Source organism: Theropithecus gelada, chromosome 1, assembly GCF_003255815.1.
Source record: "Theropithecus gelada isolate Dixy chromosome 1, Tgel_1.0, whole genome shotgun sequence".
NCBI classification, from domain to species: Eukaryota; Metazoa; Chordata; class Mammalia; order Primates; family Cercopithecidae; genus Theropithecus; species Theropithecus gelada.
The window spans coordinates 120,409,164-120,435,746 of NC_037668.1; the positions used below are offsets into that span (position 1 = coordinate 120,409,164).

Below are 26,583 nucleotides of genomic sequence, written 5' to 3' on the forward strand. Positions count from 1 at the left end.
ACTTCCTTAGATATGAGGACCTTCCAGAGAGGGTCCTATGGCAACACCAAACCTCCCCTGCCCACATCGGCGCTGAATCAACTCCTGGGGTTCCCAAACCCAGATGGTGGCCGCAGCTGAGTCTTGCCTCTTCTGATGTGTCCTGTCCTGCCTTAACAAACTGTCCAAAAGAGGCAGCAAGAGTGCACCTAATTTTAATATCACTTATACAAAATGCCAGACATACGAAATTGTTATCGCAGGGAAAAATTAACAGCATATCACAAGTGTACTCCAAAGGATTTTTCCTGGAGCACCTTTTTCCAGGAATACCTGTTTTACAAAGTAAGGCACATCGTTTTGTATCCTAACCATTAGGCTCAAGGCAAGTAGTGGTCTTTCTTTGCCTTTTTACATTTTTATGATTGTGACACTTAATAAATTGCTGAGCTTCAATTAGGTCTGAACATAATGGGTTCCTAAAAAGCAAACACACGGGTCCCCTGTATGTCCTTTTGATAGCCGCTCATGAAAATCTACTTTTCTCATAATTTGGATAAACTGAAGGCCACTTTGATTTTATATTGCAAATGATAGTAATCCAAGAATTGAGCCTGAATTTTAGAAAACTGTGAAAATCAATTCCGGACAATTGAGTCTAACACGCAAACAAATCTTGTATTTTCTTTTTTCTCCCTTTTTTTTTTTTTTTTTTTTGAGAAGTAGTCTTGCCCTGTTGCCTAGGCTGGAGTGCAGTGGCGCGATCTCGGCTCACTGCAACCTCCGCCTCCCGGGTTCAACCGATTCTCCTGCCCCAGTCTCCCGCGTAGCTGGGATTACAGGCACGCGCCTCCATGCCCAGCTGATTTTTGCATTTTCAGTAGAGATGGGGTTTCACCATGTTGGTCAGGCTGGTCTCGAACTTCTGACCTCGTGATCCGCCCGCCTCAGCCTCCCAAAGTGCTGGGATTACAGGCGTGAGCCACCGCACCCGGCCTACAAATCTTGTTTTTACTTAACCACTTCCGGCTTCCTGCAAACCAGAAGCAGGAGCCAGAAGCGCGGGAAAGGTTTGCGGGGTCTGCGGTTGCGCAGAAGCCCAGCGGCTGCTGAACCCTGCCCCAGGCACCCTGGGTGCCCCGCCCCGCCGGCGGTGCGTCTTTCTGCTCGCAGAACGTTCTGGAAGTTTGGTAAACCCTGAGCAGTCTCTGAGGGCCTGGTGAGCAGGTGGGTTTGCAGCGCTGGGGGATGAGGCCTCAGCAGACCTGTCTCTTCACGTTTTTCTTTGTTCTTCTCCGGCATAGTGCGCTCTGACTTGCCGAGCTCAGAGCTTTACCTCAGGGCTTTGGCAGACGAGGGGAGGAGATCCTGCCCACCCTATTTTCTCCTGGAAAATCCGGTGTGGAAAGGGGTCCCTCGGGGTTTTCCCTGTCAGAAGCCCTGTCACCCACCTGCGAGTAAATTTTATTTGCTTTAGGCTTTGTTGGTCACTCCGAAAAGTAAACAATGGTAGAGACCTTGAAGATCCTTGTCGGACAGCCCCTCACTGGACCCGTGAGGAGACTGAGTAGGGAAAGTGACTTGCTGGAGATGGTAGGGCATTGTGAAACATAAATTTACAAACACTCTAGAGCTTGGAAAAAACAAAACAGTAACAACAAAAGCCCAGAATACCAGGGCCTTGGAACTGGCAAAGGTTTAAGAGGCCATTGGGTCCAAGCTTTTTGTTTTTATTTTTAGTTTAACTTTTATTTTAGGTTTAGGAGTCCGTGTGCAGGTGTGTTACATAGGTAAACTCGTGTCACGGGGGCTTGTTGTCCAGATTCTGTCGTCCCCCAGGTGCCCATTAGTGATCGTCCCTCCTCCACCCTCGGGCCTCCCGGACCCCCGCCCCGCGCCTGCCGCTCCCCTCTGTCCCTGCGAGCTCAGCCTTCAGCTCCAGTTTAGAAGCCTTTTGTTTTCAGGTGAGGACGCCGCCCAACCAGAGGTGACGTGATTTGCCCAAAGCCACACAGTCCCTGCTTGGCTGCTGGTCGAGGAGCTTTTCCCCAGAAATACTGAGGAGGCGCTGCCCCAGTCCCAGGTTTCTGATTCATTCCTCGCCTTTAACAGGGACTTGGGCCACGACTGACCCCAACTCCTTTCTCACTTATTTGTGCACGTGATTACTTTACTTCTCTTAGCTTTAGTTGTTTAAATTGTTTTTAAAACCTATGTATAAGGGTGTGAAGATTTAAATGAATATTTACATATTACTAGATTTAAATGAATATTTATAGATTACTGATAGACGCATACATATCTACATATATACCAGTAACTACTTCAAAAAGTTCTTGTAACCTTTGCATACATGTATTAATAGCTATATGAGTGTATTAGTAATTGTGTGTAGAGGGGAGTTATAGAAGTTGAAGCCCTTCCCCCAGCCAACTTACCATTTACTTATTCACAAATCTTTGAGTGTCTACTGAGTGCCAGGTGCTGAGTAAGGTAAAATAGAATCAGAATGTGTCCCTGCTCTCATGGAGCTAGTTAACTTGTCATTCATTCATTCATGCAATAAATGAGGAAATTAGAGAGCAGCTGGTTTCCACTCACCAGGAAGAACTTTCTAATTATTAAAGTTGTTGAAAAGTATAATGAAATCACCTTGGGAGATATTAACTTACCAATCACTGAAAGTGACTTTCTCGCTTTCTTTTTTTTTTTTCTTTTCTTTTTTTTTTTTTTAGACAGAGTCTCGCTCTGTCACCCAGGCTGGAGTGCAGTGATGGGATCTCAGGTCACTGCAACCTCCACCTCCTGGGTTCAAGTGATTCTCCTGCCTCAGCCTCCCGAGTTGCTGGGATTACAGGTGCACACCACCACACCTGGCTGACTTTTGTATTTTTAGTGGAGATGGGGTTTCACCATGTTAGCCAGGCTGATCTCGAATTCCTGGCTTCAAGAGATCCACCTGCCTCGGCCTCCCAAAGTGTTGGGATAAGGGTGTGAGCCACCACACCCATCCTGAAAGTGACTTTCATTTGGGTTAGTTGGTTTCTCAATTTTGCTTTGAACTGCTTTTGCATTATTAGTAACATGGATAATATAAACTTGGTCGACATTAAGACATTTATGATTTAGTAAGGACAATGAAATACATTTATAAACAACTGTATTGGGCAAAATATGGTTTAAGTGATCAGTAAAGGTATGATTACAGGTGTGAGCCACCGCACCTGACTTTCATTTGGATTAGTTGGTTTCTCAATTTTGCTTTGAACTGCTTTTGCATTAGTAGTAACATGGATAATATAAACTTGGTTGACGTTAAGAAATTTATGATTTAGTAAGGACAATGAAATACGTTTATAAACAACTATATTGGGCAAAATGTGGCTTATGTGATCAATAAAGGTGTAAGGCACATTCTAAATAAGGAGAAGTCTCAGTTTGAGGAGATCAGGGATGGTTTCTGGAGGAGGCAGAATTCTAATGGGCCTTGAAGTAGGACTTTTAAAATAGACTTCATTTTTTACAACCATTTTAGATTTACAGAAAAAAATGAGAAAATACTGCAGAGTATTCCCACATACCCTATATCCAATTTCCCCCATTGTTAACATCTTACACCCATTGCCCTGTGTTATTAAAATATTAGTATGGTACATTTGTTACAATTAATGAACCAGTATTGCTATGTTACTGTTAGCTGAAGTCCGTAGTTTATTCAGATTCCCTTAGTTTTTAACCTTGGTTTTTACCTTAGGCTTTTCTTGTGTTCCAGGATCCCAATGAAGATAACACATTACGTTTAGTTGTAATGTTTCCTTAGGCTCCTCTTGGCTGTGACAGTTCTTCAGACTTACTTGATCTTGGTGACCTTGAAGGCTTTGAGAATTACTGGTCTGATAATTTGTAGATGCCCTACTAATGGAATTTGTTTGAAGTTTTTCTCATGATAGGACCGGGTTATGGGTTAGTGAAAGGAAGACTACATCATATCAAAAGTACATGCTATCAACATGATTTATTACTGTTGATGTAGACTTTGACCACTTGGCTGAAGTAGTGTTTGTCAGGCTTCTCTAATGCGAAGCTACTTCCCACTCACCCACTTTGTGTACTGTATGTACTCTTTGTAAGGAAGTCATATGTGCAGCCACACCTAAGGAATGGGGAGTTATATTCTCCCCCCACCGCACTGTTTAATATTTTTAGAGACAGGGTCTTGCTGTGTTGCCCAGGCTGGAATACAGTGGTTATTCACAGGTGCAAACATAATGCACTGCAGCCTCAAACTCTTGGCCTTAAGCAGTCTTCCTGCTTCAGTCTCCTGAGTAGCTTGGATTATAGGTGTGTGCCAGTGTGCCCAGCTCTGTGTTCCTGTTGTTGATGTTGGAGTATATATACATAAATTATTTGGAATTATTCTGCACAGATTTGTCTCTTCTCCATTTATTGGTTTGTTCAAACATTTATACCAGTGTAGACTCATGGATATTCATTTTATACTTTGGATTATAATGCTATTTTGCTCAAATTGTTACAGCTTTAGCCATTGGGAGCTCTTTCAGTTGGTTCCTCTGCTCTTATGACATACCCCATCAATGCCATCTGTGTGGGGGTTTTTTGTTTGTGTGGTTTTTTTTGTTTGTTTGTTTTTTCTTGAGATGGAGTCTCCCTCTGTTGCCCAGGCTGGAGTGCAGTGGCGCGATCTCGGCTCACTGCACGCTCCACCTCCTGCTTTCACACCATTCTCCTGCCTCAGCCTCCCGAGTAGCTGGCACTACAGGCGCCTGCCACCACGCCTGGCTAAATTTTTTGATTTTTTAGTAGAGATGGGGTTTCATCGTGTTAGCCAGGATGGTCTCCATCTCCTGACCTCATGATCCGCCCACCTCAGCTTCCCAAAGTGCTGGGATTACAGGCATGAGCCACCGTGCCCAGCCTGTTTTTGTTTTTAAGTACTTTCTTACTTTTTGGCATTGTAAAATTCTCTGGACTCATCTTGTATGTTTCCTGTCCCAGTCCTAGAATCAGCCATTTCTCCAAGGAGCCCTGCTTCCTTTTTTGGAGAATGCTATTTAGAAACCCAAATCTGAGGCCGGGCGCGGTGGCTCAAGCCTATAATCCCAGCACTTTGGGAGGCCGAGACGGGCGGATCACGAGGTCAGGAGATCGAGACCATCCTGGCTAACACGGTGAAACCCCGTCTCTACTAAAAATTACAAAAAACTAGCCGGGCGAGATGGCAGGCGCCTGTAGTCCCAGCTACTCGGGAGGCTGAGGCAGGAGAATGACGTAAACCCGGGAGGCGGAGCTTGCAGTGAGCTGAGATCCGGCCACTGCACCCCAGCCTGGGCGGCAGAGCGAGACTCCGTCTCAAAAAAAAAGAAACCCAAATCTGGGTGTGTCATTTGTTTTTAGGCCCTTTCAGCCAACAGAGTAAAGAAATATGTGTGTATACTAATCTGGGTATATACACATACAGTCATGCATTGCTTAATGATGGGGATGTGTTCTGAGAAATGCATCATTAGGTGATTTTGTCATTGTGAGAACATCATAGAGTGTAATTACACAAACTTAGATGGGGTAGCCTACTAGACATCTAGACTATATGGTATAGCCTGTTGCTCCTGGGCTACAAATGTGTATAACATGTTAATGTACTGAATACTGTAGGCAACCTGCATATCTAAACATATCTGTAAAAAAAGTAAAATACAGTATTGTCATCTTGTGGCACCACTAGTCATATATGAAGTCCATTGTTGACTGAACAGTCAATATGCAGAACATGACAGTATCTATAAAATATTTCTGTGTATATTCATCTGTATCTATATTAAGTTAACAATGAGTTCATACTGTGACCTCCAATTCTAACTATGGACCATTCTAGCCTTGACAGGTAGGATTAAAAAGAAACCTTAAAAGTATGAAGAATGAAGTTTTAAAAAATGCTGTTATGAGCATTCTTATGTAAGTCTCTTAGTACAGATCACACACATTTCTGTTGAGTATACATTTAGAGGTGGAGTCGCTGAGTTACAGGTTACGAGTATCTTCAACCTTAGTAGATAATGCCTGCCAAGAACTGTGAAAAGTCTGAGATTTTATCCTACTTGCAAGCTAACAAGCTAGCCTGTTACTGTTTTATAGATGCTTGCAGAATATATAAGATGCCTCAAAGACAAAGGATATTTTTAATTCATGGCAAAAGCAGGAATTAAATTAAATCATGGCTTGGATAAAGAAAATGTAGTACATATACATCATGGAATACTATGCAGCCATAAAAAGAAGGAAATCATGTCCTTTACAGCAACACGGATGCAGCTGGAGGGCATTATCCTCAGTGAATTAGTGCATAAACAGAAAACCAAATATCACATGCTCTCACTTATAAGTGGGAGCTGACCATTGAGTACATATGGAAATAAAGATACGAATAATAGACAATGAGGAGAGGGAGGAAGGAGGATAAGGGCTGAAAAACTGCATTTTGGGTACTGTGCTCACGACCTGGGTGATGGGATCATTTGTACCCCAAACCTCAACATCACACAATATACCCATGAAACCTGCACGTGTACCCCCTGAATCTAAAATAAAAGTTGAAATTAAAAAATAAATTTTACCACTGAAACAACATGCTGTAAGAGCAAAGATGGTATTTTTCTAGCTTTGTAAGCAGTGAAGATTATTTTATCTAAAAGTTGAAGATATTTTTCCTTTTGGAAAATAATTGGGATGTAACTTCTGGGACGTTTTTCAGTGAATATCAAAGTGTTTCAAAGAGGTTATTTTTCACTATGCATAACAATTTGTTTTGCTTTCTTTGCTTGATTTCAACTGCCTGGCATTAATTTTAGTTTCCATAGCAGCAATAGTAAGCAATTGGCATCGGAGTAGCCAGATTTGCTGCAGATATCAGAATCTCACCATAAGAAATATTTTAAGTAGCCCTGGTGTTGGACTCCTGTACTTCTCTTCTGACACAACAGAATTTGCTAATTTTAAAATGACACACTTAACATTATTAAACATTTTCAGAGCTATTTAAAAACCTGTAAGATGGCTGCGCATGGCGACTCACACCTGTAATCCCAGCACTTTGGGAGTCTAAGTCAGGCAGATCACCTAAGGTCAGGAGTGACCATCCTAGCCAACATGGTGAAATCCCATCTTTACTAAAAATACAAAAAAATCAGCCAGGCGTGGTGGTGCACACCTGTGGTCCCAGCTACTCAGGAGGCTGAGGCACGAGAATTGCTTGCACCTGGGTGGAGGAGGCTTCAGTGAGCCAAGATCACGCCACTGCACTCCAGCCATAGTGACAGAGTGAGAGTCTGCCTCAAAAAATAAATAAAAATAAAACCTGTACGAGTCAGGCATGTGTGCGTGTCTATATTGTATAATTTATATGCAATAAATTACACTGTATGCTGTGATGTTTTGACACATGTATACAGCTGTGAAACAATTACTACAATCAATATAGTGAATATACTCATCCCAAAGGTTTCCTCCTGCCTTTTCTGTAATCCCACTTTTCTCCCCATTATCCCTTGTTCTGTTTAATTTTTTGTCACTATAGTTTGTATTTCTTATATAAAAGAAACTACAATATGTGCTGTGCTTTTGGGTTGGCATCTTTCCTTCATAAATTTTTAGAGTGACTCTGGTTGTTGTGTGTATCAATAGTTGAGTCCTTTTTGTGGCTGAGTAATATGCCATTGTATGAATGTATTACAGTGTCCACCTGTTGAGGGGCATTTGGGTTGTTTCTAATTTTTGGCTACTACAAATCATTTGTGTAAATCCTTGTATAGATGTATGCTTTCTATTTTCTTTGATAAATTTCCTAGAAGTAAAATGACTGGATGTCATGGTAGGTATATGATTAACTTTTTAAGAAAATGTCAAACTGTTTTCCAATTGGTTGTACCATATACTTGCCAATTAGTAGTGTATGAGAGTTCTAGTTCCTCACATCCTCATCAACACTTGGTACTGTTAGTTTGTTAAATTTTAGCCATTATAATAGGTATGTAGTAGTATCTTGTAGCTTTAATTTGCATTTCCCTAATAATGTTGAGTATCTTTTTATGTCCTTATTTGCCACTTACATGTCTTCTTTGGTGAATAACCTGCTTAAATCTTTTGCCTATTTTTTAATTGGGTTGTTTGGTTTTTTTACTATTGAGCCTTGAGTGTCTTTTTTTGTTTTGTTTTTGTTTTTTTGTTTTGTTTTATGAGACAGTCTTGCTCTGTTGCCCAGGCTGGAGTGCAGTGGCACGATCTCAGGTCACCGCAACCTCTGCCTTCTGGGCTCCGATGATTCTCCTGCCTCAGCCTCCTGAGTAGCTGTGACTACAGGTGCGCACCACCACGCCCGGCTAATTTTTTGTATTTTTAGTAGAGATGGTTTTTCACCATGTTGTCCTGGATGGTCTCAAACTCCTAGCCTTAAGTGATCCGCCTGCCTCAGCCTCCCAAAGTGCTGGGATTACAGGCGTGAGCCACCTTGCCCAGCCCAAGCCTTGAGAGTCTTTAAAAATATATTCAGGATACAAGTCATTTACCAGATGTTTGCTTTGCAGTTATTTTCTTCCAGTCTCTAGCTTGTCTTTTTATTCCCCTTAAGAGTGTCTTTTTAAACATTTTTATAAATTTAAGTGGTACAAGTGCAGTTTTGATACAAAAGCATCTTTGGAAAGAGGAAGTTTTTTGGTTTTTTTTGGTTTTTTTTTGAGACGGAGTCTCACTGTGTTGCCCAGGCTGGAGTGCAGTGGCACGATCTCGGCTCACTGCAAGCTCCGCCTCCTGGGTTCACGCCATTCTCCTGCCTCAGCCTCCCAAGTAGCTGGGACTACAGGCACCCACCACCATGCCTGGCTAATTTTTTGTATTTTTAGTGGAGATGGGGTTTCACTGTTAGCCAGGATGGTCTTGATCTCCTGACCTCATGATCTGCTTGCCTCAGCCTCCCAAAGTGCTGGATTAGAGGCATGAGCCACTGCGCCCAGCCAGACATAAGTTTTTAACTTAGATGAAGTCCAGTTTATCAATTTGTTTTCTTTTATGGATTGTGTTTTTGGTGTCATACTAAAAATTATTTACCTAACTCAAGGTCACAATTATTGTGTCCTATTTTCATCTAGAAGATTTATAGTTTTATGTTTTACATGTAGGCCTGTGATTCATTCTGAGTTAAATTTTGGGTATGGTATATGGAATGGATCCGAGTTCATTTTCTTTTTTTTTTTTTTTTTTTTTTTTTTGAGACGGAGTCTCGCTCTGTCGCCCAGGCTGGAGTGCAGTGGCCGGATCTCAGCTCACTGCAAGCTCCGCCTCCCGGGTTTACGCCATTCTCCGGCCTCAGCCTCCCGAGTAGCTGGGACTACAGGCGCCCGCCATCTCGCCCGGCTATTTTTTGTATTTCTTAGTAGAGATGGGGTTTCACTGTGTTCGCCAGGATGGTCTCGATCTCCTGACCTCGTGATCCGCCCGTCTCGGCCTCCCAAAGTGCTGGGATTACAGGCTTGAGCCACCGCGCCCGGCCCCGAGTTCATTTTCTAAAACATACTGATATTGAATTGTTCCAGCACTGTTTGTTGTAAAGACAGTCTAGCTCAATGTTTGTCAATGTTGTTGATCTTTTCAAAGAACTGTTTATTTTCTTTATTCTATTTTTATTCTATTGATTTCTGCTTTAATCTTTATTACTTCCTTTTTTTTCCCATTGCTTTGGGTTTAATTTATTCTTTTTTTTTTTTTTTTTTGAGACTGAGTCTTGCTCTGCCGCCAGGCTGGCATGCAGTGGCACGATCTAGGCTCACTGCAACCTCTGCCTCCTGGATTCAGGCAATTCTCCTACCTCAGCCTCTCGAGTACCTGGGACTACAGGCGCGTGCCACCACACCCAGCTGATTTTGGTATTTTTGGTGGAGACGGGGTTTCACCATGTTGGCCAGGATGGTCTTCTGGGAGACAGTTTTTCTAGATACAGCTGTGACTCTCCAGATTGTCTGATAGAAAGCGGGTCCCTTGACCTCATGATCTGCCCACCTCGGCCTCCCAAAGTGCTGGTATTACAGGCATGAGCCACTGTGCCCGGCCTCTTCCTCTTTTAATATAAGATGGAATAAGGTATTAATTTGACATAATTCTTCTTTTCCAGTTTAGCCTCTTATTTTTTTTTTTTTCCCTTGAGACAGGGTCTCACTCTGTCACCCAGGCTGGCTAGTGTGCAGTGGAGCAGTCATCTCAACCTCCCCAGGCTCAGGTGATCCTCCCTCCTCAGCCTCCCGAGTAGTTGCAACTAGAGTCGTGTGCCACCATACCCAACTGATTTTTGTATTTTTTGTAGAGACGAAGTTTTGCCATGTTGCCCGGGCTGGGCACAAACTCCTGGGCTCCAGCAATCCACTGGCCTTGGGTCCCCAAAGTGTTAGGATTACAGGTGTGAGCCACTGCACCCCGCCTAATTTAGTCTTTTAAAGCTATATGTTTCCCTCTAAGTATTCCTTTAGCTACATTTCATAAATTTTTATGTTTTGTTTGTTTTCACTCATTTCAAAACATTGCCTAACATCCATTATGATTTATTCTTTGATCTATGGGTTACTTAGAAGTGTGTGTTTGATTTCCAGGTATTTGTGGCTTTTCCCCCAGTTTTTAATTGATATTAATTTTTAATTCTATTGAGGTTTGTATGACTTTAGTTTCATGTATTTTGGAGCTCTGTTAGATGAATATACAATATATAAGGAATGTATATATTGACCTTTTTATCATTATAATACATCTTTCTTTGTCTCAATTTATATTTATCTTAAAGTCTATTTTGTTTTTTTGTCAATATAGCCACTCCAGCTCTCTTATGGTTACTGTTTGCATGATGTATCTTTTTCCATTCTTTTACTTTCAACCTATTTGTATCCTTGAATCTGAAGACAACATACAGTTGGATTTTGGTTTGACTGTAACATTTTATCCATTCACATTTTAATGTAATTACTCAGTATGGCTGACTGCTATTTAAAAATTTTTAAAATTGAGATATAAGTCATGTGACATTAAATACATTTTAAAATGTACAAGTCAGTGATTTTTAGTATATCCACTAATGAGGTACAGCCATCACCACTATTAAGTCTGTCATTTTGCTATTTAGTTTCTAGATGTCTCATGTCTTTTTTGTTCCTCTGTTCCTTCTTGACTACCTTTTTTATGTTATATGAATATTTTGTAGTAAACCACTTTGATTCCTCTGACTTTTAAATTTTTTCTGTTATTTTTCTTAGTGCCTTCTCTGGATACTATAATATGCATCTTAATTTATTATTTCAAATTAACACTAATTTAATTATGGAAAAATAGAGAAACTTTGCACCAATATAGCTCCATTTCCTCCCAATATACTCACATGCACACATACGTGCATGCATGCACACACATACACACACACACACACTTGACCCAATAATATAATTACTGCTTTATATATTCATCTTTTAGAGAAATTAAGAGGAGAACTGAGGAAAATACATACTTATTTAGTCTTACATTTATGCATCTATTTACCACTTATACAGTTCTCTTCATTCTTAATGTGGATGCAAGTTAACATATGGTAGCAACTTTCTTTTGGTTAATGGTTGTGTGGTATATGTTTTCCCATCCTTTTACTTTCACCCTTTTTATATCCTAGTAGTTAAAGTGTTTTTATTGTAAGCAGCATATGGTTTTTCCCTGTCATTTGGGGCAATCTTTTCTTTTAGTTGTAGAATTTAGTCTTACTTGTAGATACTAATGTATTTGGGTTTAATATGCCATGTCACTATTTGTTTTCTATTTGTCCCTCAAGTTATAGTTCTTTTTTCTCTCTTTCTTGCTTTTAGACTTCTGAAGTGTTTTTGTTTGTTTGCTTGCTTTAAATCTGTTTTTCTCTTACCTTGTTGAGTTTTTTTTAACCATAATTTGCTGATTAACTCAGAAATTACAAAATGCATGATTGACTTATCAAGATCCAGTATAAGTGAGTACTTCTACCACTTCAAGGACCTAAAGCACCTTAGGTACAGTTACCATCATGTCTCCTTTTTTTTTTTTTTTTTTTTTTTGCTATTGTTGTATATTTTAATTGAACATCTATTTTATACTTCATTATATATTATTGTTCTTATTTGTAGTCATTCTTGATTTAGAGTTACCCACGTATTTACATTTCTCCTTTCCATTAGTCTTCATTTACTCTGGCATCTTTGTGCTTCCATGTGGGATCATTTGCCTTGTGCCTGAAGAACTTCTCCTGGTATCTCCTTTAAGTGTGGGCCAACTGATGATGAAGTCTCTGGTTTATTTTTGTCATAAAATTTTTTTTTATTTCTCCTTCATTTTAAAAACATATTAATCTCAGCTATGAAATCCTATGTTGACAATTATTTTCTTTCAGTACTTAAAAGTTATTATTCAGTTGCCTCCTAGCTACCATGTTTCTTTTGAGAAGTCAGTTTTCAGTTTACTGTTTCCCTTTAAAAATAATACACCTTTTCTTCACTGGCTCCTTTGAAGATTTTTTGTTTGTTTGTTTGTTTTCAGTTTTACCTTGTTAATCTGTTGCTTAGTTTAATCTGTTCAGATTTATTATTGCTCTTGAACCTACAACTTGATGTCTTTAGTCAATTTTGGAAAATTGACTTGGCCACTCTATTTTTATGTATTGGTCCTGCTCCATTCTCTTTTCTCTTTCTCAAACTTCAGTTATCTCTGTGTTAGACCATTTCACAAGCCTAATAATGCCTTGTATGTGTATTATGCTTTTCTCTGTGTTCTTTATCCTTTTGCTTAACCTACCTCAGTCTGGATATTTTCCTCTGACCTACATTCCACACTTGTGTGTAATATGCTCTTTAGCCTATCCATTGAATTGTTTCCAATTTTGATATTTTTTCATTTCCAGAATTTCCATTTTATTTACTTTTGCAGTTTCAAATTTTCTGCCAAAATGCTCCAATTGTCATATATTGCTTTGAACAAATTAATCAGTTATAGTCTGGATATGACAATGCCAGTACTTCAGTCTCCCCTTGGTCTCTTCTTTACAGTCAGCTTTTCCTCCTTGGTTTTCAGTCTGTTCTTAACTCTTTGTATGCCTGAGGACTTTTTTATTGTGTGCTGGATGTTATGATTGCAAAATTATAACACTAATTTGCAACCTGAGGCTCTGGATGGTATCTTCCTCCATACGGAATTTACTTTTGCTTCTGGCAGTTTTTCTAGATACAGTTGTGACTCTCCAGATTGTCTGATTGAAAGGACAGAAACAACTGGTTCAGGAGCCCTTGCCAGCCTCTAGAGAAATCCCAGAACACTCAGTCCTGACACATTAATACCCTGCACAGATCGGAGACTGCTGGCCATGCAGACTCACCAAGCCACAGACTTGTCTTCCACAAGCATGTTCTTACGTCAGCTACGAAGTGACCAAGCCACATGTACTAAGGGTTGAAATCAAAGATATGTACAGGGTATTAAACAAATACCAAGGGGAACAGTTGACTTGAATACAAGGTCAAAATCAGCCACAAGTTCTACGATCCAGTGCTGATATCAGATACTAGCTTCAAGGACAGTTTCTTTTCAAAGGCTTATTCCAGATTTGTGATATATGCATTTGCCAGGGACAAATTTATACTTCTGAATTAACCAATGCAGCAAAAGCTTTGCATCTGCTCACAGTCTATTTAGAAGCATTTGTGGTGAACAATGGAGGGGCCCAATTTGTCATATTCCTGCTTGCTAATCCACATCTGCTGGAAGGTGGACAGTGAGGCCAGGATGGAGCCGCCGATCCACACTGAGTACTTTCAGTACTTTCGCTCTCAGGGCGCAATGATCTTGATCTTCATGGTGCCAGGGCAGTGATTGCCTTCTGCATCCTGTTGGCGATGTGCGGGTACATGGTGGTGCCGCTGGACAGCACTGTGTTGGCGTACAGGTCTTTGAAGATGTCCACATCACACTTCATGACGCAGTTGAACGTGGTCTTGTGGATTCCGCAGGATTCCATGCCCAGGAAGGAAGGCTGGAACAGCACCTCCGGACACCGGAACCGCTAGTTGCCGATGGTGATGACCTGGCCGTCGGGCAGCTTGGAGCTCTTCTCCAGCTTTTTGTCATCAGCTGTAGCTGTTCTTTGTACCGTCTTCTTTCTGTGAGCCATACCCTTGCCGCCAGTCTGGACCTGATCCAGAAGTTTGGCTAACTTTTCTTGATTTATGCTGTTGGTTAATCTGAAGCAGAGAAGGTCCTCCAATTTCAGTGTGCAGCAAGAGCAAGATGGCTGCCCAGGAAGATTTCTTAAATAAGAAACAAAACCCACTAACCATAAATGAAAAAATTGATAAATTCGACTACATTGGAAATAATAATTTGTGTGTATCAAGAATTACCCTAAAGAAGGAGGGGAGACAAGTCACAAACAGGTAGAAAATACATAGCTGACAAAGGACTGATATCTATAATATATAAAGAAATCCTACAAATGTATAAGAAAAAGAAAAAACTAAAGGAAAATGGGCAGAAGACAAGTGGAAACATGACTTCAGGGTTTTCAGTCTCAATGAAATTAGAAAAGTAGCAAATTTAGAGCACAGTGAGATTCCATTTTATGCTACTAAGTTTATGGTGATTTTCTTTCTTCTCACCTCAGATACGTATACTATAAACTTTAGCATGCTGAACTTAAATGCAATTTTATTTTATTGTGTACCTGGTTGCCACTGTATGATGCATTGTTGTTGCTGTTCTGCAGAATACTTTTCCTTCTCTTAGTGCAGTGGTTCTTAAAGTGTGGTCCCCAGACCAGAATCATCATCATCACCTGTGTACCTCTTAGCACATATTGGTCAGGTGCAGTGGCTCATGCTTGTAATCCTAACACTTCAGGAGGTTGCAGGTCGCTTGAAGCCAGGAGTTCAAGACCGGCTTGGCCAACATAGGGAGACCCCCCCCCCTCCGCCGCCATCTCCACAACAAGTTTAAAAAAAAAAATTAGCCAGGCATGGTGGTGCATACCTGTAGTCCTAGCTACTTGGGAAGCTGAGGCAGGAGGATTGCTTGAGCCTAGGAGTTTGAGGCTAGGATTGCACCACTGTACTCCAGCCTGTGGGTCAAAGAGTGAGACCCTGTTTAAAAAAAAAAAAAAAGATGCAAATATTTAGGTCCCACCTCACATATTCCCTATTTGAGATATAGTATTTCTCGCCATAGTAGAAGGCAGGTTTGCTTACAAGAGATTGAGGTTTCCTAAGCTCTGGGTTTCTTTCCTATAATGCAACCCACTGTGTATGCACATGTCACCTGGCCTTTGTCCCATCACCCTGTGGGAATTGGGCTTGAGGAACTAGTGCAAGAAAATGATACTGTGGCTATACTGCTGTTGCTCTGAGTAAAAAACTGTCCTTTGTCTCTGAGTCTGTCTTTTGTCTGTATAAGTGAAACTCTGGCAGGCTAACTTTTTAGCTTGCAGGTAGGATAAAAACCTCAGACATGTTCTTGATGCAAGTCCTCTTTCTTTAGTGTGCTGAAATGGGAATCATTGATTTGATACTTGTTAATGGGAAGCATAGTATTGAATAAGCTAAATGTATAACAAGACAGATACTTTTTCTGTTGTCAAAGTTTGATGTTCAAATATTCTTTAAAATGTCTCCAGTACCCTAGTTTTAGTTCCATCTTTAATTTACTTATTCATCAGATAGTTCTTTGTATTCTTTTTGTTCTTAATTTTCTCAGATTGTTGCACCATTAGAAGCTAGGGTGCTCTACAGACAGACAGATGGCTGAAAGTGGAAAAGAAAAAATAAAATGGACAACCACCATTATTATTAGCTCATCTCTTAAGGTAAAGGGGCATTTGGGCCACTGATCTTTAACTTAAAAAAATTAAAAGCAGCTTTCATATGGAACAATATTTTAAAAGTTTCTTAGCTTGATTGTCCACAATTAGTTGTGGGGAGCAGGAAGTGCATAAGCTACATGTATTTTAAAGATAAATAAATAGACTTTTTGCGTTCATTTTCAACATCCTACTTCCTTAATTCTTTGAAGGTTGGAGATTTTCTAAAGTTCTTTTTTTTTCTTTCTGTAAGCACTCTAATGGAGATGTTAAGGAATTCCAGAAACAGTAAAGATATGCAGATATATATTAGTTAAGGCTTTTTGAGAGCTAAAGAACCAGAAACTGATATTCTAGCCTTGGCAGCATTGGAATGAGACTGTCTCCTTACAGTTTGGAGAGGGAGAGATGGAAAGTTGAATGCCTGAGAGTAGGTGGTCAGCTCACAACCCTCAGCTCACAAGACTTCTCCATTGCCCTAATATTTATCTTATGGACACCAGCTGATGTCTGGAGTGAAGGGGCAAGAAATGATTGTTCCATAGTAAGGTGTGGTTTTATGGTTTTTGTTGTATTTTGTTTTATACTTTATTGTGAGTCTATTTTCATAAATTATATTTTTACAAACATTTACCCATTTTATAGAGGCTTTTAAATGTATTAAGTTGAACTTTATGAAATTTACATTTCTGTGATGAAAAGTTTCATATTGTCATTCTTTAAATTTTCTAATAAACTGCCATTAAGTGCCTCTTTTCATTCCTGTTTTTACTTACATTTTCTTTCTTATGAGTGATGTGCTAGACATATTAGTTTTTGTTTTTTTGTTTTTTTGAGATGGAGCTTTGCTCTGTCGCCCAGGCTGGAGTAGTGGCACAATCTTGGCTCACTGCAACCTCTGCCTCTCAGGCTCAAGTGATTCTCCTGCCTCAGCCTCCCAAGTAGCTGGGATCACAGGTGCCTGCCACCACGCCGGCTAATTTTTGTATTTTTAATAGCGATGGGGTTTCACCATGTTGGCCAGGCTGGTCTCGAACTCCGATCCCCGCCCCCACCCCAACCTGCACAATGGCTTCCCAAAGTGCTGGGATTACAGGCGTGAGCCACTGCACCTGGCTGACATAATACTAGTTTTAAAGATTATTAATAGATGTTACATATGCAGGAAGGAGTATTGTATGGATTTTATTTTGGATGCTGCTATAAACAAAGTTAAACAAGTGTTTTTTGTTTTGTTTTGGTTAGGTTTTCTTTTTACTGCACTATTATTCAGAGACTTTAATAGTTCAAATGCATTATAAAACCCCCAAAAGAGATGAAATAATATTCAGCATTCCCCAGTCTTATTTCAGGCAGGAGCATCTTTTAATATCTAATAGGACTAATATTCTATGAAATGTATTTTGAAAAATCTATACTTAGCTTCCTGGTCATTTTGATGAATCAGCTCTTGGACTTACCTATTGTTTTCTCAATTCAATACGTTCTAATTTTACCTTCATTATTTTTTTTAGCATTCCATTATTTTATTCTTTTAGTTGGTTCCTCCTGATAATAGGATATTATTGAAATTCATTGGCATGATATATATGGGTGCTCATGATCTGCCAGCAATTATTCCTAACATTGTACCCAAATTATCTGACTTGTATATACCTTACCCACTCACTGTATAAGAACCATACCTTTAGGTCTGAATGCCTTTACCTTTGTTACTCTTTCTGTTCATACTCTTCTCATATTTGTCTTCTTCCTTCACTTGTCTGCCTAATACACTGCTTTTTATTTTAAAGATTTGACTCAGATTTTTTTATTATATTATGTGTTTGTTTTTTAATTAGATAGGGTCTCACAACATTGCCCAGGCCAGTCTTGAACTCCTGAGCTCAAGCAGTACATTGCCTTGGCCTCCCAAAGTGCTGGGATTACAGGCCTGAGCCACTGTGCCTGGCCCTGTTTGAATCAAATTTTAGGGAGCTTTCTTAACTCATGTTTTTTACATTTTTAAACATATCTTCCAGTTCTTTGCCAAAATTCTTAAGCTATGTTTTATCTCCTTGATCATAATAAACAGGCTGTTTTAAGGTGTGTATTTGATAGCTTCACTACATGCATCCCCTGTGGGCCTGTTTCTGTTCTCTATTGTTTCTGATAGTTTTCTTTCATGGAATTGTGTCCCTTTGTATGTCTGATTATTTTTTATTGTATGTTGGAATTTGTATTTGAAAAATTGTAGAAATAATTTGAAGCCTAGAATAATGCTATCTTCCCCTTGAGAGGTTTTAATTCTGTAAGAAAATTAAATTCCTGATGCCCTAAGTAGGGTTGCCAGATAAAATACAGGACACTCAAGTTTGAATTTCCGGCCAGGTGCGGTGGCTCACGCCTATAATCCCAGCACTCTGGAAGGCCAAGGTGGGTGGATCACTTGAGGTCAGGAGTTTTGAGACCAGCCTGGCCAACATGGTGAAACTCTGTCTCTACTAAAAATACAAAAATTAGCCAGGCATGGTGGTGTGTGCCTGTAATTCCAGCTACTTGGGAGGCTGAGGTAGGAGAATCATTTGAACCCAGGAAGCAGAGGTTGCAGTGGTCCAAGATTATGCCATTGCACTCCAGCCTGGGTGACAGTGTAAGACCCTGCCTCAAAAAAAATAAAAAATAAAAATAAAAAATAAAAAGTTTGAATTTTAGATAAACAGTGAATTTACTATAATTATGTCCCAAATATTACGTGGGACATACTTATACTGAAAATTGCATTGTTTGTCACGCATTCACATTTAACTGAGTGTTGTGTTGTTTTTATTTGCTAAATCTGACAACCCAACTCCTAAGGCATCTCTTTTATATGATGAATTAAGTTGTATCCTGTACATCCAGAGTGTTGAATTAAATTGTCTCCTGTACATCTAGCTATGGGAGAATTGACACAATAGTCACTTAGATCATTTTCTTTGTTCCGTAATTCAGATGAGGAGACCTGATTGAGAAAGGTTGCTCTAGAGAGTGTTTCTACAAGGTGCTGGGAAGCACTGGTAATTCAGTTATCACCTTAATACAATTTCAGGGATTGAAATGGTTTGAAGCTGGGCTATAGTCCCTGTGAGAACTGTTCTATTTTCGTCAAAAGATCTGTTCAGCCTCTCTTCTGCCTCTTTCTGAGCTGGCAGATGCCCTCAGGGAAAAAAGTGGCCTAAATGCTTGCTCATATATTTGAATTTCTGTATAGATGTTGACCTTATCATTTTTTACTATCCTGTTAGCTCTCTGGTGTATTCAAGCAGATTTTAGAAGATTGTCCAGCTTTTCTAGTTGCCTTCAGTAGGCGGGTTGGCCTAAATTACTTAATCTGCCGTTGCTGGAAGCATTATATAATTTTAAAACAGCAGAGGAAAAGAGCCACAGTTAAACTGTAGGTCAGGATCTGTCTGAGTGACACAAAATACTCTTTAGAAAAGAAAGGAAGCATGCATTTTACACATAATTTCAGCCTGTGTGCTTAAAATATACATGTTCTGAGGCAAAATAGAAAATAAAATTAATCTACCTAAGAGATTTTTATCTGTCTGGAAACTATCAAGTTTGAGTTTTATTTATTATTTTTATCTATTTTTTAATTTTTGGTAGAAACAAGGTCATGCTACATTGCCCAGGCTGGTCTCAAACTCCTGGGCTCAAGTGATTCACCTCAGCCTCCCAAAGTGCTAGGATTACAGGTGTGAGCCATTGTGCCTGGCCAAATTTAAGTTTTATCTTATCAGGAAAAACTATTAATCCTAGATTTTAGTATTGTGGGAAATATGATTTAATTGCCTGGGTGGAATAGGAAATGAGGTGATATTTGAAATGGTTAGTATTAAAACCAAGAGTCCTATAGCTGTTTTCTTACATGTTTTCTGACTCACCTAAGGCTTAAAACATTTTAAAAGTATACTAAAGTAACTGTAATGTAAATTGATGAATTGTAAAATTGGTTGTCTTCTGTGATGGTATTGTATATGTCTGGCACTATGTGGTTCTGTCAATTATTTAAGAAATAGACAACCACCTATTTTCCATAGTTATACATTAATGCATGTCAGAATCTTATCTCCAAGTTGTTTATTATTATTATTATTATTATTATTATTATTGGGACAGGGTCTCTGTCACCCAGGCTGGAGTGCAGTGGTGCAGTCATGGCTCACTGCAGCCTTAACCTCCCAGGCTCAAGTGATTCTCTCACCTCAGCTTGTGAGTAGCTGGGACTACAGGCATGTGCCACCACGCCCAGCTAATTTTTTGTATTTTTTGTAGAGAAAGTTTTGCCATGTTGCCCAGGCTGGTCTTGAACTTCTGGACTCAAATGATCCACCAGCCTTGGCCTCCAAGGTCTCCGTGGTCACCATGCCTAGCCTCCAAGTTGTTTGTTTGTTTTTTGAGGTAGTCTTGCTCTGTCACCTGGGCTGGAGTGCAGCGGCACAATCTCGGCTCACTACAACCTCCACCTCCCAAGTTCAAGTGATTCTCCTACCTCAGCCTCCCAAGTAACTGGGACTACATGCATGCCTCACCACGCCCAGCAAATTTTGGGCTTTTACCATGTTGGTCAGGCTGGTCTCAAATTCCTGACTTCAAATGACCCGCCCACCTTGGCCTCCCAAAGTGCTGGGATTTCAGGTGTGAGCCACTGCCCAGGTTGTTTTTTAAAATGAAGTTTGCAGCTGGGTGTGGTGGCTTACACCTGTAGTCCCAGCTACTTTGGGAGGATTGCATGAGCTCAGGAATCTGAAGTCAGCCTGGGCAACAAAATGAGACTTCATCTGTCTCTAAAAAAGAAAAAGTTTACATTTGCTCTGGTTTATACAGTTTTTTAATGCTGTCTTTTCTGTTCCTAAGTAACATAACTGTAGTACATAACTCACTCCCTAACTTGAAATAAATGTTTTAGTAGAACTAAATGTTTTTGCATTTTTTAAAGCTTTTTCTCCATGGAAAGCATATTTATTTCTCTTTTGATGATCATATCTTTAAGTGGTAGTTATAAAATAACCTATTAAACTTTTAATGTTTTCTTTAGCTTTAATAAAATTGTAAGCATGCTTTAAATTTGTATTTCTGAATTTTTTTAAAAAAGAGTTATGAAGTTGCAACTGCCCTAGAAAATCGAAGCCACAAAGTTCGATATTCAGATTCAGTGGAAAATGGATCAATTATATTTTCTCTTTCTGGTACAGTATATTTGCTCATTGTCTTAAGTTTCTTATGAAATATGTTGGTATAAATTCTAATGCCTTTATAGTTCCATAACCATATAATAAGCTTAAGGTGTTATCTTTTGGGAGGGGTAACTGTGTAAAACTTAGTTACTACAAAGTCAGTGCATATGGCCAATTCCAAAATATATTACCTTTTAGATTACAATTGTTAAAATAAAGCTGAACTAGTGGAGTCTGGTAGAAGATGGGAAAAAACTACTTGCTTTGGAACTGAGTGAAAATAGAAAAAGCCACTTACCCAACAATCTATACTTACATGAAAGTTTATTACTTATATTAACAGAGGCCACAACATTTGTCAAAACTGATATACAAAAAAAAAAAAAAAATGTTTTTCATCAATTTGTATTGATTTGTTTGTATTGATTTGTTTGCTGGATATAATATAAATATTAACTAAAAGAATCATGGGGACAAATAAATGTTCATGAAATGACAACTGGTACAACTGTTAGTCATGGACAAAAGTCCAGTAAGGAATTAGATTAGGATAAGAGAAGGCTCGGGAGATGGGAAGGGGGAAGCTCTACCTTTGCTTGAGAAATGACAGAAGTGATCTTTAAAAAGGTAGAGGTAAAGGATTTTATCTGGAGGGTTGCAAATAGACTTCTCTTCTAGCAGTTTTGAAGACAAGCACTTTCAAAAAAGCTCCTAGATCTCCAGGCTGAAAGTGGTATAGCCTCAAACTCATTCTTCTGGTTAAATACAGAACCCTCCAGGGAGAAATAAAATACTTGGTGAATATTTGCCTTGGCTACTTTATATACATGATCTAATTTAATTCTTCTGACAAATCTAACAAGAAATTTACTCCCATGTTACAGAAGAGGAAACTTATGTTCAGATAGGTTATGTAAGTTGCCCAAGTTTACTCAATTAGTATATAATCACAGTCACTTTCCTCAGACTGTCTCCCACATCGTTTGAAGAGCTATAATCAAGTTTCCCTTTAGGACCATTCTTAATGGCACAGACACTCTTTCAGAGATTGCAGATATCTGCTGAGTGTATTAATTTATATAATTCTTTTTTAAAATTTTTTATTTTTTGAGACGGAGTCTTGCTTTGTCGCCCAGGCTAGAGTGCAGTGGCGCGATCTCTGCTCACTGCAAGCTCCGCTTCCCGGGTTCACGCCATTCTCCTGCCTCAGCCTCCCGAGCAGCTGGGACTACAGGTGCCCACCACCACACCCGGCTAGTTTTTATATAGTTCTTTATGTTCTGGTAGAAAGGTTCCCCCAACAAGAAATCACTGAGGCTTTTTTTTTTTTTTTTTTTTGAGATGGAGTCATGCTCTGTCGCCCAGGCTGGAGTGCAATGGTGTGATCTCAGCTCACTGCAACCTCTGCCTCCCGAGTTCAAGCGATTCTCCTGCCTCAGCCTCCTGGGTAGCTGTGATTATAGGCACACGCCACCACACCTGGCTAATTTTTGTATTTTTAGTAGAGACAGGGTTTCACCACGTTGGTCAGGCTGGTCTCGAACTCCTGACCTTGTGATCTGCCTGCCTTGGCCTCCCAAAGTGCTGGGATTACAGGCGTGAGCCACCGCACCCAGCCGAAGGCTTGCTTAAGACTCTATTTAGCTGATTTCCAGCTTTTAAAAATAATTATAGGAGATTCTTGGTTGCTGAACACATGCAGGTGTCTGGAGGGTGGCAGGCCCAGAGAAGGCATTGAAGCTCCATGTCCGTTCCCACATACCTAGCCCTATGCATATCTTCATCTGTATCCTTTATAATACACTAGTACATATTTTAAAAGTATAACATGAAAAATTAACTTTTTAAATGTAATTCATCTTAACGAAAAACTACCCAGTATCTTCATGTGGACAATGCCTTCATCTAGGAAAAAAAAAGTAGTTACTGATCCAAAAATGTTTTTCTCTTATTTAGCACAAGTCATTCTTTTATACAGAGCACTTCAAAGAACTACCTAAATTCTGTTGTATAGGAATTTCATTATAGTAATTTCTACTCCTTATGAGTTTAGGGCTTGGACACATGGTATACTTACAGCTATTCTGATTGATTCTGAGTTTATAACAAAATTTGATCTCTGTGACAAAGTGACGTTTTATATTCAATTTACCTTTCCTAGGAGTTGCATTTTTATTAATGGATACTAAGGAATGTATTCTGTCAACCGAAGAAACATTGCTAGCCAAAATTGAGAAATTTATTAACATTCACCAAAATAGTTTTTTGGTTTTGTCTGCTGCCCTCCATGGGCCTGAAGAATGGAAACTGATGTTCAGAATTCAGCAGAGGTATGGAAGAATAGCATTATAGATGTATTTTTCTTATATTGTATTTATTTCAGTTCTTAATTCTTTTAGGTGAGTTTTGTTTTGCTAGATGATGAACACTGTGATGTTAACCTATCAAATTTAATGAAACATGGGCCAAAAAGGTATTCTATGAATCGAGTTGACAGGGTTCATGATGCTTCCCAGGCTTCTCCAAGACCAGGCCAAAAGTGAACAGGCTTTTAGTCAGTGATGTTCTGGCTATAAAGCCATCTCAGATCCTCTGTGGAGTAAGGCAGTGCATGAATTGCATAGACAAATAACAAACAATAGAGATTTGTCTCTTCTTTCCACTTTCTTGAGAGAACACATGTCAGTAAGTTATATGATCTGTATATCATGAATTGTTTTTCAGATTCCTGGGTCGTAACTTACGAATACTTCCAGTACACAACACAGTAAATGCTATTAATCTTATGTGCACTATAGCAAAGGTGAGTCACCTGGGGAATATGACACATACACATATACATTTTAAGGTTTTTAACTTCCAGTTGTCACCCTTTTGAGCAAGACTGGCAAATATCTTGCTTCTGTTCCCCTGAGGGAGTTGCTGTTTCAGCATGCAACTTTTTCCCAAGCCTGAACTAAGTCTCTCAAGTCTTCTCAATTTACTTCCAGTAGCCACTACCATTTAAGACTCATTTGGGGCCAAAAGAGCATTTGGTTGGTCCTATTGGTTACTTATATCTTCATTCAAATTCTAAAGTTAAAGAGTTGGTCAGATTGCAGTCATGAACTGTCAGAGTGCAAGCATACTATCTCATGGAATGTCATCTACCAATTGTCCGCTTTCTTTTCATGCTTTTTGTCCTCTGCAAAGTGTGCCCAGACACCTGAAACCCCCTAGGCAGACTTAAGTCTTCCTTACTTTTATACTTGGAACATATCCCCATTAAAGCAATTTTCATAGTATTCTACTTTTTGGCTTGCATGTTTGAAATTCCTTGGATAGAAACTAAGTATTTTCCTGTTGACTACTCTAGTAACTCACACATAGTGTTTAGCACAAAGATGATCAGGAGATTTGCTGAAAGAATGAAAGTTATTTTTAAATGTGACCTTGTAAAAATATCTTATTTCTGTAAATAATGCTGCATCTTTGTATCTTCTTCCAGACTACCTCCAAACCATACATAGATAGCATTTGCTACAGAATGATAACAGCTAAAGCTTACATCATTGAGCAAAGTCCTGTTTGGAAAACACTTCAGAAGATACAACTGAATAGTGATTCAGTTAACCCAAATTAGAGTACCAACTTAATGCTCTTCTCAAAGAATGTGAAAATAATTAGAACTGTTAAATTATAATCAAATATCTAAAGACATATTAATTTGAAATAATATGTATACAATTAAAAGTGATTTTGAAATAATATGTATACAATTAAAAGTGATTTTATTTTAGGAGTTTCGCTGTGAGATTTCTTTAACGCTGTTTAGCAAAGGATTGGTACATACATATATCATAAAACTCAGGTGTAGCTTCTTAGATGGACAAGTATTTAGTAGGAAATAAAAACACAGAATTTTCTAATCAGTTTCTTAAAGTCATATGTAGTTTTTTTTCCATAAAGGTAGCAAGTATTTCTAAAACTAATCTTTGCAGATGTTTTCCTATTATAACTTCTGCTGGAGAGGTGGTGATGGGACTCTGCTCCCAAAGACTCCACCTAAGCCAGGAAAAGAGAAGCTAAGAAAAAAGTCAACTGGCCTGAATTCAAAACTTTCTACTCATTTACACTGGTGTGATAGCCAACTTGACACTAGGAGTTCCGAAATGTTACATAGCATCTAACTTCAGCAGAAAATGTATCAGTATTTTTATAAGCTCACTAAAACTGTAGGAATGAATATAGACAATTCAACTACATTTTATGAAGTTACAAAATTATTAGTTTGTATTGGATTTTCAAAAATAGTATTTAGGACATATGTGGGCATTATTTACCATTAGATAACTTTAAAACAACAAAAAAACTTCTATAGTATATCATTATAGAAATTGATAAATGAGAGAAGCTACATTTATTTTTCAAGCAGTAAATTTTTACAGAAAAATTTTTATAATGGTATTAAATAAATCATAATGGAAAATATTCTATTTTATTAGTTTTTACTCTATTTTATTAAGGAAGTGAAACTTTCACTTTATCCCAATATTTTCTTCAGAGGTAGACTTTGTTTTTATTTCAATGAGTTCTTCCACTCGAGCTAGAACACTTTCAATCAAATCAAATGTGAAAAGAGCTGAATGTAGGACCTGCAATGCCAAGAAAAAGTAATGTTATTAATGCTGTCTTTAAAGCCAAACAAAGCAAAACATAGAAAAGATTTCAGCTGGAGGTAGCTCAGGAATATTTAAGACCAGGTAGAGTGGTTCACACCTGTAATTTCTGTGCTTTGGGAGGCTGAGGAGAGAGGATTACTAGAGGCCAGGAGTGGGAGACCAGCCTGAGCAACATAGTCAGACCCTATCTCTACTAAAAATTAGGCAGGCATGGTGGTGTGCACCTGTTGTCCTGGCTAATCGGGAGTCTGAGGTGGGAGGATCACTTGAGCCCAGGGAGTTGAAGCTGCAGTGAGCCACAATCATGCCACTGCACTCCAGCTTGGGCAAGACAGCAAGATCCTGTTTCTAAAGAAAAAGGAAAGAAAATTTCAGATCACCTTAAGCTGCATTTCAGGAGGCATATTAGGGATCTCTTCTCCACCTACAGTTATAGAACAAAGATCTTTAGATTTCTGGGCCTCTGTAAGAAAAGAAAAAAATCATGTGTGACACTTAAAAAACTCTCATATCAATAACAAATGTATAAGCTACTTTCATCATTCATTAACTTAAAACGTGTCAGTTATTTGTAAAAATTAAGTCCACTGTTTAACAGCTCAGGGTATACTTAAGCTATAAGCAAATAGAATGAACTATCAAAATTCTGCAACATGTGAATTAATACTTCTTTAGATAAACAGCATTATTTTGGCATGTATAGGATTCATGAAACTATTTTCTTTAGTATATAATCAATTACAGCCGTTATACTAAAAAAGACAAAATTTCTGGAAATGCCTATAAAAGCACCACCACAGATATAGGGAAGAGATCACATGATTGTTATAGAATTGTTGAC

At 39.0% G+C, this 26,583-nt stretch overlaps 2 protein-coding genes across 3 annotated transcripts in view; one reads left to right on the plus strand and one right to left on the minus strand.

Annotated features, from left to right (window-relative positions):
* The first annotated feature begins 1,097 nt into the window (after positions 1 to 1,097).
* On the plus strand, positions 1,098 to 24,773 carry C1H1orf146 (chromosome 1 C1orf146 homolog). Its single transcript, XM_025354320.1, has 6 exons — positions 1,098 to 1,206; positions 15,778 to 15,886; positions 21,000 to 21,093; positions 23,243 to 23,411; positions 23,806 to 23,884; positions 24,569 to 24,773. Exons 2-6 carry the CDS (start codon positions 15,821 to 15,823, stop codon positions 24,701 to 24,703), a joined length of 543 nt encoding a protein of 180 aa, XP_025210105.1. The 5' UTR covers positions 1,098 to 1,206; positions 15,778 to 15,820; the 3' UTR covers positions 24,704 to 24,773.
* Positions 24,774 to 25,457: 684 nt separating this feature from the next.
* Positions 25,458 to 26,583, minus strand: part of GLMN (glomulin, FKBP associated protein) — a 59,269-nt gene continuing 58,143 nt past the window's right edge. For both annotated transcript variants that reach the window (XM_025405823.1, XM_025405813.1), the window contains 2 exons: positions 26,123 to 26,205; positions 25,458 to 25,715 (listed from right to left, as the gene is read on the minus strand). In XM_025405823.1, coding sequence (XP_025261608.1) covers positions 25,599 to 25,715; positions 26,123 to 26,205 — 200 coding nt within the window. In that variant the 3' untranslated portion in view covers positions 25,458 to 25,598. The remainder of the gene's footprint in view (positions 25,716 to 26,122; positions 26,206 to 26,583) is intronic.